Here is a 15,352-nt window from a genome sequence, read left to right as displayed (position 1 = left end):
TTAACAATAATTGACGGCTCAGTGACTAAAATATTACAGCACGGTAATGTAAGTGACTAAAATGTAACATTTTAAACATAAGTGATTAAAATGTAACTTAAGATAAATAAAAATGACTATTTTGATAGTTTATCTTAAAATTTAAGTGAAGAATTGTCTATCATATATCTTTTAGGTTTTCCAGTGGTATTAAAAAGGAATAGTCGTCTATCCCAGTGCTGCTACCGTCAGAACATGGGCCAAAGCTCATGGCATGAATTTATGGATTACCTAATGGGACACCTACTTTGGGTATCTTACATAATATTTTATTCATTGATTTTTTATGTTTTTTTTATATAAAAATATAATTGATTTAAAAAAATAAACACGTTAAACAATGTTTAAGTTTGATGATAGACTTAATGTATTATAGTATTATGCAATTTTAGAATAGGAGAAAGGATACAAATTAAAAATTTTCGAATTTATTTTTTTAGAATAGATGGGTTATTGGTGTTTTGAATGGGAAATCTCAAGTGCATAGAAAAAGATAGGAATATAGAAGAAGAGAAAGAAATGAAAAATTATAGTGAGATGAGAAAGATGATGGGTGTGCTGTGATAGTGATGAATAGCGGCAAGTACGACTGCAGATTTTATTTTCAGTGAGATTACAGATAAAACACGACCACACTATTTATTGGTTTGTTGGGGCATTAATTAGAAGATACATAATACTGGTGAATTAGGTTAGCATCGCATCACGAAAAGCCAAAATAAGGTGGTGAGCATGAAAAAGAAAAAGAAAAAGAAAAGTTAATGTACTGGAATTTATTGCAACAGAAAATTAGAAATTCACACATTCATATCATAAAGTAATTAACAAAACATATAAATAATAAATTAACAATTCCTCTCTTAATTTTAACAATTTTCTTCTTCTTCTTTTGTTGCTACATTTATTGCATGAGGTACTGCTGGGGAACTTGTTCACACTAACCACCTTCATTAAATGCGTAAAACAATGCAAGATAGCTTAAGGATGATGGGGAGCAAAGGGTGGCAAAGGAGGCCATTTTCCGAACTTGGGATGGTGGTGGAAATACTTGGGAGGAATCTTAGGGAGAGGAGGTAGCTTAGGAAGGGGAGGGTGGTGGTGGAAATACTTGGGAGGAATCTTGGGAAGAGGGGGTAGCTTAGGAAGGGGAGGGCATGGCTTCTTAGGGAATGGAGGGATCTTGGGAAGTGGAGGGAGTGGCTTGTAAGGAATGGGAGGGAGGGGTTTTGGTTTGTAGGTTGGAACAGGTGGTGGAAGTGGCTTCGTATACACTGGAACCGGGGGAGGTAGTGGTTTGTTGTATACAGGAACTGGAGGGGGCTTGTAGATTGGAACCGGAGGAGGGACTCGTTTCTTGTATACCGGAACTGGAGGAGGCTTATGGACTGGAACTGGCGGAGGATGTGGTTCCGGAACTGGAGGAGATTTATAGACTGGAACTGGGGGAGGACATGGTTTCTTGTATACTGGAACTGGAGGTGGATGTGGTTTCTTATAGACTGGAACTGGCGGAGGATGTGGTTCCGGAACTGGAGGAGATTTATAGACTGGAACTGGGGGAGGACATGGTTTCTTGTATACTGGAACTGGAGGTGGATGTGGTTTCTTATAGACTGGAACTGGAGGAGGATGCGGTTTCTTGTATACTGGAACCGGAGGAGATTTATAGACTGGAACTGGTGGAGGACATGGTTTCTTGTATACTGGAACTGGTGGAGGTTTATAGACTGGAACAGGTGGAGGATGTGGTTTTTCAACTGGTGGAGGTTTGTAGATTGGAACAGGTGGAGGAAGTGGTTTTACTGGAACTGGAGGAGGTTTATAGACTGGAACTGGTGGAGGTTTATAGATTGGAACAGGTGGGTTTACGGGAACTGGAGGGGGCTTGTACACCGGGGACGGTGGCGGAAGAGGTTTCTTGTAGATGGGAGGGATTATTGGATAATGGTGGTGGAAGCCTTTGAATGGGGGAAGTGGAAACTTGGGCAAAGGGGGATGGTTCCACTTAGGCAAGGGAGGAAACTTAAAGTGAGGCCAAAAGAAGGCAGAAGCACAGGTTAGAGGTGAGAATCTGAGCTTTCCTTTTAACCCAAACTCGTGTTTCCCATCACTCCTGGACTTCAACACTAACTTGGCCGACTCCAAGCCATCATGGGCGGGACAAGGTGCTGCCGATACACTGTGAAGCTGTGCATAGCATTCTTCCTTCAGTTCCCCATTTTCAACCAAATCCTCTGGAACGAATACTTTAAAATTGCCTTGTTTATCAAGCTCCCCTGATCCTCGTGTTTTAAAGTTCTTCCCATTTTCGGGCTTGCAGTCTATGCTTACTCGTAGCCCTGTAAAAAGAAACACAAATTAATAACAATAATATTATGGATATCATCAGTGTTAAAGTAACCCTACATAATACAAAAATAATGCAGTCCCGTAGTCCTACTCGAGCTCAATATATGCATGCATGCATGAGTAGGTGATCAAAGTACGTACCTGAAAAAGCCTGGCTAATCTCCAAGTTATTCTCTGCACAATCTGCACACTCACCAGCCCCGACAACCTCGACTGTTTTAGCATCGGCATTGCAAAAACTGGCAACAAATAACAAGGAAGCAATGAAGCACACAAGTGCGCCTCCTCGAAACGGGAGGATCTGCATTGGGAACCTATGCTTTTTTACAGTCCCTCCTCCCAACGATTTAGGAAACCAAATCAAAATAATATCAGCTTATTTGCAGCTGCCAAGCACATAACCAAATAATCTTTGAGTGATGATGATCAGATTGCATATACAGAGGCTTTGTTATATAATGATCTTAAAGGAAATCAAATTCAAAGCCTCACCGACACCTCACTTAAAGCCTCACATGAATTGGGGACCCCCCACCCCTTTTGCTGTTATATGGTTTGAAAAAGAAATGTGTGCCACGCCAGCTTCATCGTGCAAATGACATTACCTTTCATTCAATGAGTTCTCAACTACAAACAGGCTGTCTGTTTAAACCTACTTACTCAGTTTCATAAATATAATCTTTGCTTTGCTTATACATGATTTTTGGTTGAATTACAAAAACGTTAATTGCAGAGCAGCATACAACTATCAAATCAGTCCTTACAAATATTAAATTAAACCATATAAGTCTCAACTTTCCCACATCCTTGCATAGTTTTGTATATAAAGTTGACATCTTCACGTGAATCAACCAACTAATGACTTCAATAGTCCTAAATGTTGAATTGCTTTCTATTAGTCATCCGAACAATATTGTATATTCTTTTGCAACTACTTAAATAAATTCAAAATTTCAGCTTATGGAGCATAAAGCATAGACTAAAATTTGTAAGATATTTTATTTATTTATTAATGACCTAAACTTGGGGACCATAGCTGCCATTGCATATGTCGTTGAGAGAAGTGATGATGAAGCTACCAGCTAAATTGAAGAAAATTTCGAATTTACCCTTACTTTTTGCCATCAATGAGATTTTACTAGCTTTGCCAAAACTGGCATGTTAATTTAGATATGATAGCCTTTGAATAATTCTCATGTGCAAATCACAAATAAGTGGTTGATTTATTAATGCACTCATTAATAAAATCCATGAAGCAATTATTTTAAAATTGTAAATACTGCACAACATATATACATGCTCATTATTAATTATAATAAAAATTAAATATATTTATCACCAATTATGAGCTCTGTTTGAGGGCAATTGTGATGGCAATGTGTATTCCTTCTGGTGATAAAAAGAATAGGGAAAGAAAATGAAGCGAGTTTGTAAAGGGATATTATTGTTTTTTGGTGCACTAACCATGGGACTCCACCCCTAAAATGGATAATTTTCCATTTAAACTCTTTATAATCTATAAAATTTTAAATTAGTAATGGTAAAATTATATTTTCCCTCTAAAAATGATAAAATTTGATTTAATCCTTTAAAATTATAAAGATACAAACTATAAAATGGTGAAATTGCATTTTCACTATCATAAAAATATACAATTTAATCCGGCCCTCCTAAAAGTTTCGAATATAGTTATTTATTTTATTTGGATTAAGGTAAAGGTGGTTTAGAAAGATTAAAAATGTTGATTTGTATTAGTTTCTATTTTAGTGTTGAAGAGTGCTTTGTTAGCCGGTTTCGTGTTGTGGATTATAAGCTATTAGATTAGGGCATTGTATTCAATAAAGAATTATTGAATAGGAGGTTAAAGTCCCCTCAAACCAAGGAGTTTTTCAGTGTACTTTGTTTTCATTAATAAAATTTTTATTTAGTTGAAGAAAAGAAACTATTTTTTTTTTAGGTATAATGGAATTTTTGGTTCTCCAATTTTATAAAAAAATATTAATTTTAGTCTTCCATTTAAGTATGCTTGTTAACTTTGTTGTTTTGGCACACATGTGGATGACATGTTATTATTTAATTAATTTTAAAAATTTTAAAATAATTTTAATAATTTTCATTTTAAAAATATATTTTGAATTTTAAAATTTTAAAAATTAATTAAATACTAACATGTTATCCACGTAATCCATATGCATGCCACGTCAAAAAGTTAGAAAACACTTTTCCATCTATTTTAAAATGATTTGATAAAAAATGTAAGTTTAAAAGTTAAAAAGACAGAAAATTAAATGAAAGGCTAAAATGATTTTTTTGTAAAGTTGGAAGGCTAAATAAATTATTATGCTTTTTTTACACAGATTGTATTTTTAGTTATTTATTATATATATTTTATAATTAAGCCAAATTTACACAGTATTATTCACATTACCTATTTTCATTGCCTAATACGTTATGAAATCATAAACATTAATTAAATTATATTTGCTTATATTATCATCTTTATTATATAAAATTTGAATTTAAATAAAAATAGAATTATTTTAATATGAATTGGTTCATGAATTTATAAATTATATAATATTGTTAATAATAATATTATTATTGCATTGATTATTTAAAACATATACTATTATATTCTTCACGTGAACTAGTACTTAATGATGCCTTGAAAAGATAATGGATTTCGATAGTTATTTTCAGATAATTATAGGTCTTTATCTGATAAAAGGACTGTTTATAAGATAATAGTATACTTCAAAGAAAAATGAAATCAACAAACATGATCACATCAAAGAAATTAATTTTTCTTTTTATAAAAGAAGCATCAAGCTGTTGATAAAATCTTGAAAATATAGGTACGAGTCGCAAAATAAACGTGGGGTCAAAGACTACTGAATTTGAGCAAATTAGGGAGTACTGTGATTTATTATGCACCCTAATGTTTGGTCAGATGAATTGTGGATGATATAAATTCACAAACCACAAATGATAACAAGCAAAATTGTAAATTATGTGAGTGGGGCAACGTGGAGGGTTTTAATGCCGCAAATTTAGGTATTATCTCATCAGCTACAATTGGATTTTCTATAGTAATACACTTGGGTTCTTTAAATTAGTGGTCGAAGTTGGACCCATCTTGGACGACTTCCATTTTAAGCCTAAAACAATATTATGCGACGATGGATGATTTCAGCATATTCACAGGTTGATATTATTCGGGTAAATTTTATTAAACAAATTATTCGAGTAAATTAAAAATAACATATTTTTGTAAACAAAACTGTAAGAATAATATGACGAGCTCCTTCATCATTAAAAATACGATTAGTCTTCAACAAAATTTAAAGTCCCAACCTTTATGCTCCATCATGTTTAAAAATAAAGGATGATACTACAAACAATAATGTTGTTTGGACTGGTCTAACAAAAAATTGACCCACGAATTAGTACAAAGCGATTAAACTAGATCTTATATTCTTTTTAAAATTTGTAATAAATTTATTTACTTTGAACCGAACGAACAGATCAAACCAAAGACTGATGATCTTATCGGTTTGACTATCGTTCCCGTCCAAGAAACATTGACCAACAACCACTAGACTTCGGAATCTTTTGAGAGAGAAATTGCATAGACCAATCAAGCAAAACCCGGAATCCATGAGCAAGAATTTTTATCTACCACAACCTAGAAAACAAGAAGCAAATGTTGGTGGTTTGGGGCAAGAAAATATTATGTTACCCGGAAATTTTCCTCAAATAAAATTGAACCTTCTGCTTCGTATCTTTTTGCTTCAAAAAGGCTTAATTTCACATGCTACAACAGCAAGGTATGCCTTTTCCTGGCCTAATTCTCAAACTACTTGTGCCTTCACTTTGAAATTTTCCAAATGCCTAGCATGTGTTACAATAGCCTAACTTCAGAAACACTGCCCCATCTACTTCTTTTTCTTTGATTTGGAAGCTGACTGAGTGTAAGCAGTTCCCTGAAAATTAAGACATCCAGATCAAGAAATTTTCAGCTAAACCCTACTAAGATTGTTATTTAATGTATTTAAGACAGAGGTCCATACTACGAGTAGTCGAGGGTGAACAGACCGAAAAGAAAAAAAGCGCAATAACTGCAATAGAAAATTATGGGAAGTAAATGACGATACATAACCTGAAGCCATTCATCCAATGAGGCATCAGTTGTCCCAATTCCGACTTCCACCTTTGGAGCCTTCTTAGTTTTCTAGCAATAACAAACAATAAAGGCAAACATATTAGGTTCACTCCGCAAAAAATTAAAAATAAGAAATACAAGAAACATGAAAAAATAGATGCAAGCACTTTTCCTTCTGTCTCTCTCTCCTTACAAGTATGCATGCAACAATAAAGTAACCTTGCAAGTGCAAGAAAAAAAAAATTTACAAATACTTAACATTCACAGCACAATAGCTTTCTGGACAATTTGAAATAGGTCAATCATGCTAGGACAAAGAAGATTTTACTCCATGTATACATGGTGGGTGTGCTCTTTTCTACAAGATATCCATCAATACTTTCATTCAGCAAAAGGCCCTGTTTGATTAGGTATTATAACAAATAGTTTGAAGAAAATGTTAATTCAGTCTCATGCATACTTTATTTTAGTACATAGTTACTAGAGTAAATTAATACAACTGAAGAAGGTGGCACAATTACAATACCTTTGTAGTACGCTGAAATTGACCATGAAGCCATAAGGCGAGGAGAACAAGAAGTGCAATCCCAAGGGTAACAAGAAAAACAGACTCAACACTTAGGAAACCACCAGCCTCAACAACTTCAACGGTACCATTGTAGAATGTATTTTGGTATGGTTTCTGGTCAATTTCATAGACAATCGTACCCACAAGATCAAAAGTTCCAGGCTGCATCAATGTTTTAGACATGTAAGCTTAACTGCAACACTGTCCTCACAAAAAGGAATTTATATAAAGTTCTAAAGCATAGAACTCCCAGAGTATTTATTTACCTGTAAGTACCTGCTAACAGCAAACATGTAAGGGAAAGTAGCTTGCACTGAAGGGGACACAGATGCTTTGTTGAAGGTCTGTATTAAAACAACACACTTTCAGTTACAAAATTTACATGCAAAAGTCACAAGGCAGTTTCAATCCAACAACATAGGCCATAATGTTTTAGCAATGAAGAAGCTTAAGATCCTTTTCAAATAAAGCAACAAGCATTTTATAGGGTTTAGGCTTTAAGGTAAAGTACAAAAGAAAACAAAAAGCCAAATGTCAAAACCAGCAGCAAAACATTACAATTGCAGTGAGCAATTAGAGTATGATATCTATATACTGGATTGATATACTCGGTATAATCACAAAATCAATGTAGGGTCTAGCCTGAAAGTTAAAGACACAGCAAAACCTACATTAGTAACACACTCTGCCAACGTTTCTTAAACCAATCTAAATGCAAGTTCAACATCCATCTTCATATTATTGGGCAAAAATAATGAACTGCACTATCACTGTTAAAGCTCATTAAAGTAGGTAAGCAGTAGCAATAGGAACACAAAAGAATCAGTCACAGCACATAAAACTCATCACTAGCCACATGTTTGATAATGGATATTTAAGACATTCAATAAAGATACCATAGATTTAGTCAACACCTTTTAACCAAGTAGACTACAAAATAGGATAAGCAGCAAATAATGATCTAGAAGAGGAAAAAACAATGAATGCATTAACTTAAAAAAAACTAAAAGGCAAGATATTCAATAATGTAAAGTTTTTAAATTAGGAAATGATAGAAATTAAGCATAGAAATCAATCAAAATGAAAACTGCACTAGCTACCAAAGCATGAGTTTTGAAAATATTACCAGAACAATATTATGAAAACCTATGATTACCTGCGCTGTAAGATTTTGTACAAGCATTCGATGATCAAAAGGGAGATCAACACTTGCTTGGATTGCAATGATATTTAAAGGTGACCCCCTGCAATTTTAAAAAGTAAGCTAAGCATAAGAGAGGACTGGCATGGCTAATGCAAAACTGGTAAGCATTGAAATCTAGCAAATGAACTGAACAAGGACAGATAAATTAACTTATTTGAACACATAACATCAAATTGCATTGTAAAAGGAGCCAGTAATGTTGTGAAATAAAACTAATTACCAACATTTTCCATCCCAACTAAAAGTTCAGTCTCTTCTCCAGCCACAACCACTGCCAAGAGAGGGGGGGGGGGGGGAAGAGGTTAACCATTTCCAATCAAATAAAAATGCACATCACTAACAAAATCATACATCGAAATGTTCTTACATTTCGCACTAGTTTTGAGGAAAACGCATACAGTTTCAACTCCCGGCGCTGGGCCAAAATTCCCATCACCAAAATCCTGAAAATCCTCGCCAACAATCCCAAGCTCGCCTCCTTCAACAGCTTCAGCAACATCTACGTCTGCTTCTGATTGACACCTAGCAACTATCACACAAAAGAAAAAAATTCAAGTCACAACATAATTTAAAACAATATTGACAATTTAATTATCTATTTATTAATTTATGATCAACAAAAGGTAAACAAAAAAAATGCAACAAACAAATTCAACTCTGGAAATACTACTTCAAGAATGTTACAGAAAAGAGCATCAAAGTAGTTGACAAGCATTTTAGCCAAAAAAGAGAAGTGCTTGACAAGAACGCTTTTCGTTGCCTTTTCTTAGAGCAAAAAAGAAAGCTAAATAACCACTAAAGTATCGGTAGAAAAGGTAAAAAAACGATGGCCAAGCTTGTCTGTTTTCTGAAAAAGAAATCAAATGAAAATGAAATGTCAAGGGCATGCAATGCAACCAAGATTTAGAAAACAAAGAAATCACGCCAAATTCACACTTATCGAATCATGAATCAAAAGAAAAGAAAATCAATTTAGATCAAAACAATGGGACGTAAGAATGCAAGAGGAAAATCCAAAAGTAAGATCCAGAGTCGGCGATAGGTAAGCAGAAATAGCTATTTAATGTTTAATCAAAGAGGATAATAGATTTAGATCTGAAATAGTAATTTACAGACCTTGGAGAAGAGGAGAGGCAGCGAGGAGTAGAACAAAGAAGAAAACCCTGAAACTTTCCATAGCCATCTTCGAGAGTTTCACATTTGGTTAAAGAAAATGATAGTAATAAAAAGAAAGAAACGATGGTCTGCAAGAAGTATGTACCAATGTAGGGTAGCTGGCTGAGGTTTCCAACGCCAATAAATTATATCAGACCCAAATAACAGAGAGCTGAACACAGATCAAGTCTGCCATTTTATCATCGCTGCTTTAAATAACACTGCCCACTAGAGGAAATTCTAAAAACAGCAAAAATTTATATTCCTTTTTATATTACTTAAATAAAAAATCTACATTAGATATAAATTTGATCAAAATAAGATAATAAAAACTTACACTTGTATATGAGTTTCACACAATATTTTCTTGTAAAGAGGGTACTCCTCTAACCACCAAAGCAAAAAAAAAAAAGAGTAACAACAGTCAGACATTGACCTTCTTTTTTTTGTATACAACCGAGGAGGAAAGCAAATAAGACCTCCATAGATTATCAACTCTGAAAGAGCTATATCTCATAAGTACTCTTTTGAGCTCAAAGTAAAGACAAAGTAACAGTTGTTTGATAGAAGTTTCCAATAGGCAAAGCACAACAACATGGAGGAGAAACTGATGATGGTGAAAACGACTTAAAATGCATTCAATCCGCTAATAACTATACATTAGGAACTAAGTCCTCAATAATGCACTCAGTTTCAACAATGACAACTAGTTTCAGTTATACAAATAACAATTAATTTAATGGAAAATATTAACCCCTACCTACTTAATGACATTGATCATGTTAAGATGACATTTAAAGAAAAAGGTGTTTTAATGCATTTATTTTTCTAGAATTTGATAAAATTGTATTAAATGTAAAAGAATTTCCTATAATAATTAACCTATGCTTATAATTGGACCCTTAATTTATGGACTAGATCATTTCCACTCTCTTTTCTTTATTGGCTTCATAAATCAATCTCATTCTTCTTAAAATTTCACTGCAATCAATAAGTAACAAGATTTATATACTAAAGGGAAAAATGTAGTAAATAGTGAAAACCATTGATTTACTAGCAATATGATTTGATATATTTGTATTATTAATTTATGATAAATCATAGTCTCTACCTCTAATCATTCAGTGATAGACAAAATTTGTGGTTCACATACATGTGGAACATTTCTATAATAATTATCTTTTCAAAGGGAAGAAAGGGTGATTAGAGTTAAACTGTATTCACAATGTCTGCAAAGGGACGAAGTATGCATCCGAAACCGACTTTCTCTATCAGCTTTTCATGGATCTTAAGGCACTGATCACATGTGGTGTGATCTCCTGTCGACAATCCTCTATATACATACTTGGAAATATTCATAACAATCATATATGAACTACAAAACATGTGTACCTGTAATGAAAGCAGTTGTCTATCCAAGAGCTATAACATCACTAGGCAAAATGTTCAACAATGAGAACAACAAACCTACTAAAAGATTTAGTCACAAAATGCAAATTCATTAAGTGCAGATACTTGAAGTTATTCATTAGTCAATAATAATGTAACATTCGTTGCAACAACAGTTGTGCATGTAACAACTTGTTTTTTTGTGGTGTCGAAAACAGTGGTTTCGAGGCCATAAATCTCACGAGTTAGTCCGTAAATATTACTATTTAATATTTATGAGTCCAATATAGTATTATAATAAATTTTGATTTCATAATTTATTTCATTTGAATGAATAATTAGGTTCAAGTAGGAAGTCCTTAAAGTAAAGTGGTTTTAGAAAATAAGGTTTTGGGACCTCCTTACTATAAATCGAGCTCGAAAATATTTTATTAAATATTTACAGATGTTATTAGGGTCATATTAAAATTTGGTTAAGAAATTTTAATGTTTAGATAGTTAATTAATTGAAAAGGACTAAATTGTAAAAGATGTACAACTTAATTGTTATAACTTTATTTGTATTAAATGGATATAAAAGCATGAATTAAAGGATTTATGTGGTAATTATACCTTTTTAGACCATAGTGGACGGTTCATGGGTTTTAAATATGGAATTTTAGTTGCTTACTTTAAGGTTAATATAATAATTTAATAAATAAATCTAAAACAAAAGAAAATAAAGCATGTGTCTTCTTCATTTTCTATCTTCATCACCGAATAGGAAAATGGAAAACTCCATTGTTGGCTTCATAAGCTTCGGCCAAGCATGGTTATTTGCATGTAAATTTAATTTTCACCTATTTTTCGTAAATTTTATGTTTTTGAGTTCGTATTAGTTTAATCTAGCTAATCCGGGGGTCAATTTGTAAAATTTTTAAATGTTATAGATTATGCCATAGATGAATTTGATATATTTTTGAAGTTTTATGATAGATTGTTAAGCGTTAAATAAATATATTTTGTTAGGAAATTATTGATGATTTTAAGGTTTAGGGACTTATTTATGAAAATGATAAAATTTAAGGAAAATAGTGTAAATTGATGATAAATATGGGCTATTATAAGGTTAGGTAATAATCAGCTAGCATGGATTTTAATTAAAAGTGATTAAATTATAAGTTTCGGGTTTAGGAACTAAATTGCAAAAGGTAAACTTTGAGGTAATTTTGTAAACTTTTATTATTAAGGGTTATAATTTAAATTAATCATTTTAAATGCTGGAATGGGATTAATTGAATAAATATAATTATTTAGATCAAGAAATGACTCGAACGGACATAAATAGTGGAAAAATCAAAGTAGCGGATTAGGCGTTAGATCATGTTAGGACATCGTTTTGGTACAAGTAAATTAGTATTATATATATATTTATATTAAATTCCTTGATATTTTTTTACTCTATTAGTTAAGGTGTTTGTAATTATATAATGTTGGTTGATAGAAATTAATAATGCAATTGAGTTATACCGGAGATATTGTGTCAGGCCTTGAGCCTAGTAGGCTTCGTGCTGGTCTATTGTATCAGGACTTGAGCCTAGCAGGCTTTGTGTCGGTGTATTATATCAGGCCTTGAGCCTAGCAGGCTTCATGCCGGTGTATTGTATCAGGCTGTGAGCCTAGTAGGCTTCGTATCAGTGTATTGTATCAGGCCTTGAGCCTAGCAGGCTTTGTACCAGTGTATTGTGTCAGGTAATTTGTATTGAAAATATCATTTCAAGTTTCAAATGTAATTCTATATGGTTCAACGGGTAAGTAAAGATTAATGGAAAGACATCTATTAAATTTAATGTTACTAATGTTCATATGAAATGGAAAGAAAGACAGGCATATATGAAATAAAAGGATGAGATTTTATCAAGTGATTGATGAAATATGCATGGAATTCATTTCTTAATATAGGCTAGGTTTTATAAATGTTATGTTTACTTATTATCTACTAACTATGTTGATTCAATTGAGAAGAATGTGTAATGGATATATATATATATATATATATATATATATATATATATGTGTGTGTGTGATGGATGATATATAAAGTCTAAATGCTTATTATTTATATGCCATGATATACTTGGAACTTACATGTAATGTTATATTTACTAACCTTATGAGGTGATGTGTATAGGAAAGGAAGTTTGGCATATGACATGGTGAAAGTATGTTTGGTTGTTTAATTTAATAATGTTTGGTTGTTTAATTTAATATGTTCGGTAAGTTTAAGTTTCCTTTATACGAGCTTACTAAGCACTAGTTGCTTATATGGTTGTTTTCTTTGTTTTGTAGATCATTAGAAAGCCAGATCGGTTGAAATATTCGTCGGAGCACAATCACACTATCCATTGACTATTTTGGTGGCTTTTGAATAATTTGGGCTAATGGTTATGAATGGCATGTATAGGGTTGTATGTTAATTTGTAATGTTTTGAGCTTATGCTTAGCATACTTGCGTATATATATGTTTTGAAATTAGTTGGTATATGTTTGTGTTAATAGGTGAGTTTGGTCTCTTATGTGTGTCTTGTGAAGAAATGTGACTAAGTGATATAGTTTGAGAATGAAGTAACTAAATGGTGAATGTGTGATGTGTGTTTTGGCATGTATAAGGCTTAATGAATAAGTGTTACATATATGCTATTTGGTCAACCTAGTTTGCTTATGCCTTTTGTGTAAATGTTTTTGTTTAGGTTTATAAGGTTTTGGCAAGATGTATTCTTGATTACTTTTAGGTGTATTGTAAATATATGGCTTGAGACATGCTTATATACGATTGAAATGACTAATAATGCATGGTTGTGATGATGTATGTTTAAGGTAAGGTATGTTTTAGAATTAGATGAATTGGTGTGAATTGTGGTGCCTTTGAATAGCATATTGGTTAGAATCCATAGGTTGATTGATTTAGCATGAATTGAAAGTGTTTTGGACAAATGAATACATGTGTAAATGATGTATCTTGTTGGACAAGGATGGGTATTGAAATGGTTTGTTTTAAGGGTTAATTTTGGTGAGCACAGCCTGAGACATGGGCTGTTACACGACTGTGTGCCCCACACAGCCGTGTGTTTATTAAATTCTAGATACAGGATGAATCACACAGCCACAATGAGTTACACGGCTATGTGACCAAACTTCGAATACCCACATGGCCTGAGTTATGTCACAATGCTGTGTGACCTGTGTTTTCAAAATTTTCAACTTTTTTTGAATTTTTTTTATTTTTTTAAAATTAGTCCTAGATTGTTCCCGAACTATTTTTAGGGCCTAAAAGGCTTGATTTAAGGCTCAAATGTGTATGTTTGCTAGGTTTATAATGAATTTTTGGTAATTAAGATTAAATGGCATTATTGATTTGTTTTGAAATTAATTGTTCTGATGTGTACGGTAATGCTCCGTAAACCGAATCCGACGACGGAGACGGGTTAGAGGTGTTACAATGCACTAACAATTACTAAAAAAGAAAAGCATAAAAGTAGATTCCATGAGGGATTAAGCAGATTAGAATAGATTTCGTTTTGGTCAAATACTCTCAATCTCATTTAAAAACTTTGAAAGAGACCCTATCATTGAATGAAATATACAAGTGAAATTCCAAAAGAAAAGAAAAGACTCACTTCATAAGAATATCATAGTATTGGGGATCTAAAGAACGGATCATTCCGTCAACATCTTTTATAACCATTAATGCTTCATGCACACGTATCCAATTCATAGACTACAAATGCCAATATCCAAATTAAAATGAAAAAAAATGGAAAAAAAAAAACTTTTTCTTTTTAGGGTACCAAACCTTGCATCGTTCGTCTTGGGGAGGATAACACTTGAGCATAGTTTTAATAGCTTCAATGGGTTTATACCTGAGATAGAAACAAACCAATCCTATAGAAATAGGGTTTTTTTTTCCTTTTAAAACTTTTAAATGGAAAACTTTAATTCGTATTAGAAATTTCAATTGTTTAATTAAGCACTCGATCTTCAAAGATTTGTTTTCTATTTTTGCTAGTACATCCTCGACGTTATCAGATTCCACAAATTTCTCTGCTTCTGCCATTATCACTAATTCACTCACTCTCTCTGATCAATCACCTGGCAAACAAAAAATTTTCTTGTTTCATACAGGATTCTTCTTTAGAGTTAGAGGGATGAACCCGATATATAAACAAGTTTAGATTTCTAAGGAGAGAAGCAAAGAGATGAAATTGTAATAACGGAAGTGAGATTGAGGGGAATACTAACCTTACTAGGATCAAGTCTATCGATTACTTTGGGGTGTGGTGGCTTGAATTGTTGGTAAGGCTGAAAGTGATAAAGGGCAATAATGATAGGTTAGGGTTTTTTTTTTCTTTATTCCTCAAGCTATTCTTTGGGTATGGTGATGAATGTTTATTAAGGGAGAACTTGTAATAAGAGATGAATGACGATTCAGTGGAATGAATGATTCAGT

At 32.9% G+C, this 15,352-nt stretch overlaps 1 protein-coding gene and 2 pseudogenes across 1 annotated transcript; all 3 read right to left on the bottom strand.

Moving 5' to 3' along the window:
• Positions 1–785: 785 nt before the first annotated feature.
• Positions 786–2,822, bottom strand: LOC105785875 (proline-rich protein 4). The gene is made up of 2 exons (XM_012612069.2): positions 2,530–2,822; positions 786–2,378 (listed from the first exon to the last, which is right to left on the bottom strand). The coding sequence occupies exons 1-2, from the start codon at positions 2,693–2,695 to the stop codon at positions 1,018–1,020; spliced, it is 1,527 nt and encodes a 508-aa protein (XP_012467523.2). The 5' UTR covers positions 2,696–2,822; the 3' UTR covers positions 786–1,017.
• Positions 2,823–5,697: 2,875 nt separating this feature from the next.
• Positions 5,698–10,060, bottom strand: LOC105785873 (translocon-associated protein subunit alpha-like; annotated as a pseudogene).
• A 626-nt stretch (positions 10,061–10,686) lies between these two features.
• On the bottom strand, positions 10,687–14,959 carry LOC105787312 (actin-related protein 2/3 complex subunit 5A-like; annotated as a pseudogene).
• Between the last annotated feature and the right edge of the window lie 393 nt (positions 14,960–15,352).

The sequence above is a fragment of the Gossypium raimondii genome, chromosome 1 (genome assembly GCF_025698545.1).
Source record: "Gossypium raimondii isolate GPD5lz chromosome 1, ASM2569854v1, whole genome shotgun sequence".
Taxonomy (NCBI): Eukaryota; Viridiplantae; Streptophyta; class Magnoliopsida; order Malvales; family Malvaceae; genus Gossypium; species Gossypium raimondii.
This window is presented reverse-complemented; position numbering and strand designations above follow the sequence as displayed.

Excerpts from the sequence above, each read along its gene's own strand:
- LOC105785875 (XM_012612069.2), bottom strand. The coding sequence starts at position 2,695 with ATGCAGATCCTCCCGTTTCGAGGAGGCGCACTTGTGTGCTTCATTGCT. Across the intron at positions 2,379-2,529 it reads GATTAGCCAGGCTTTTTCAG|GGCTACGAGTAAGCATAGAC; the intron begins GTACGTACTTTG and ends TTCTTTTTACAG.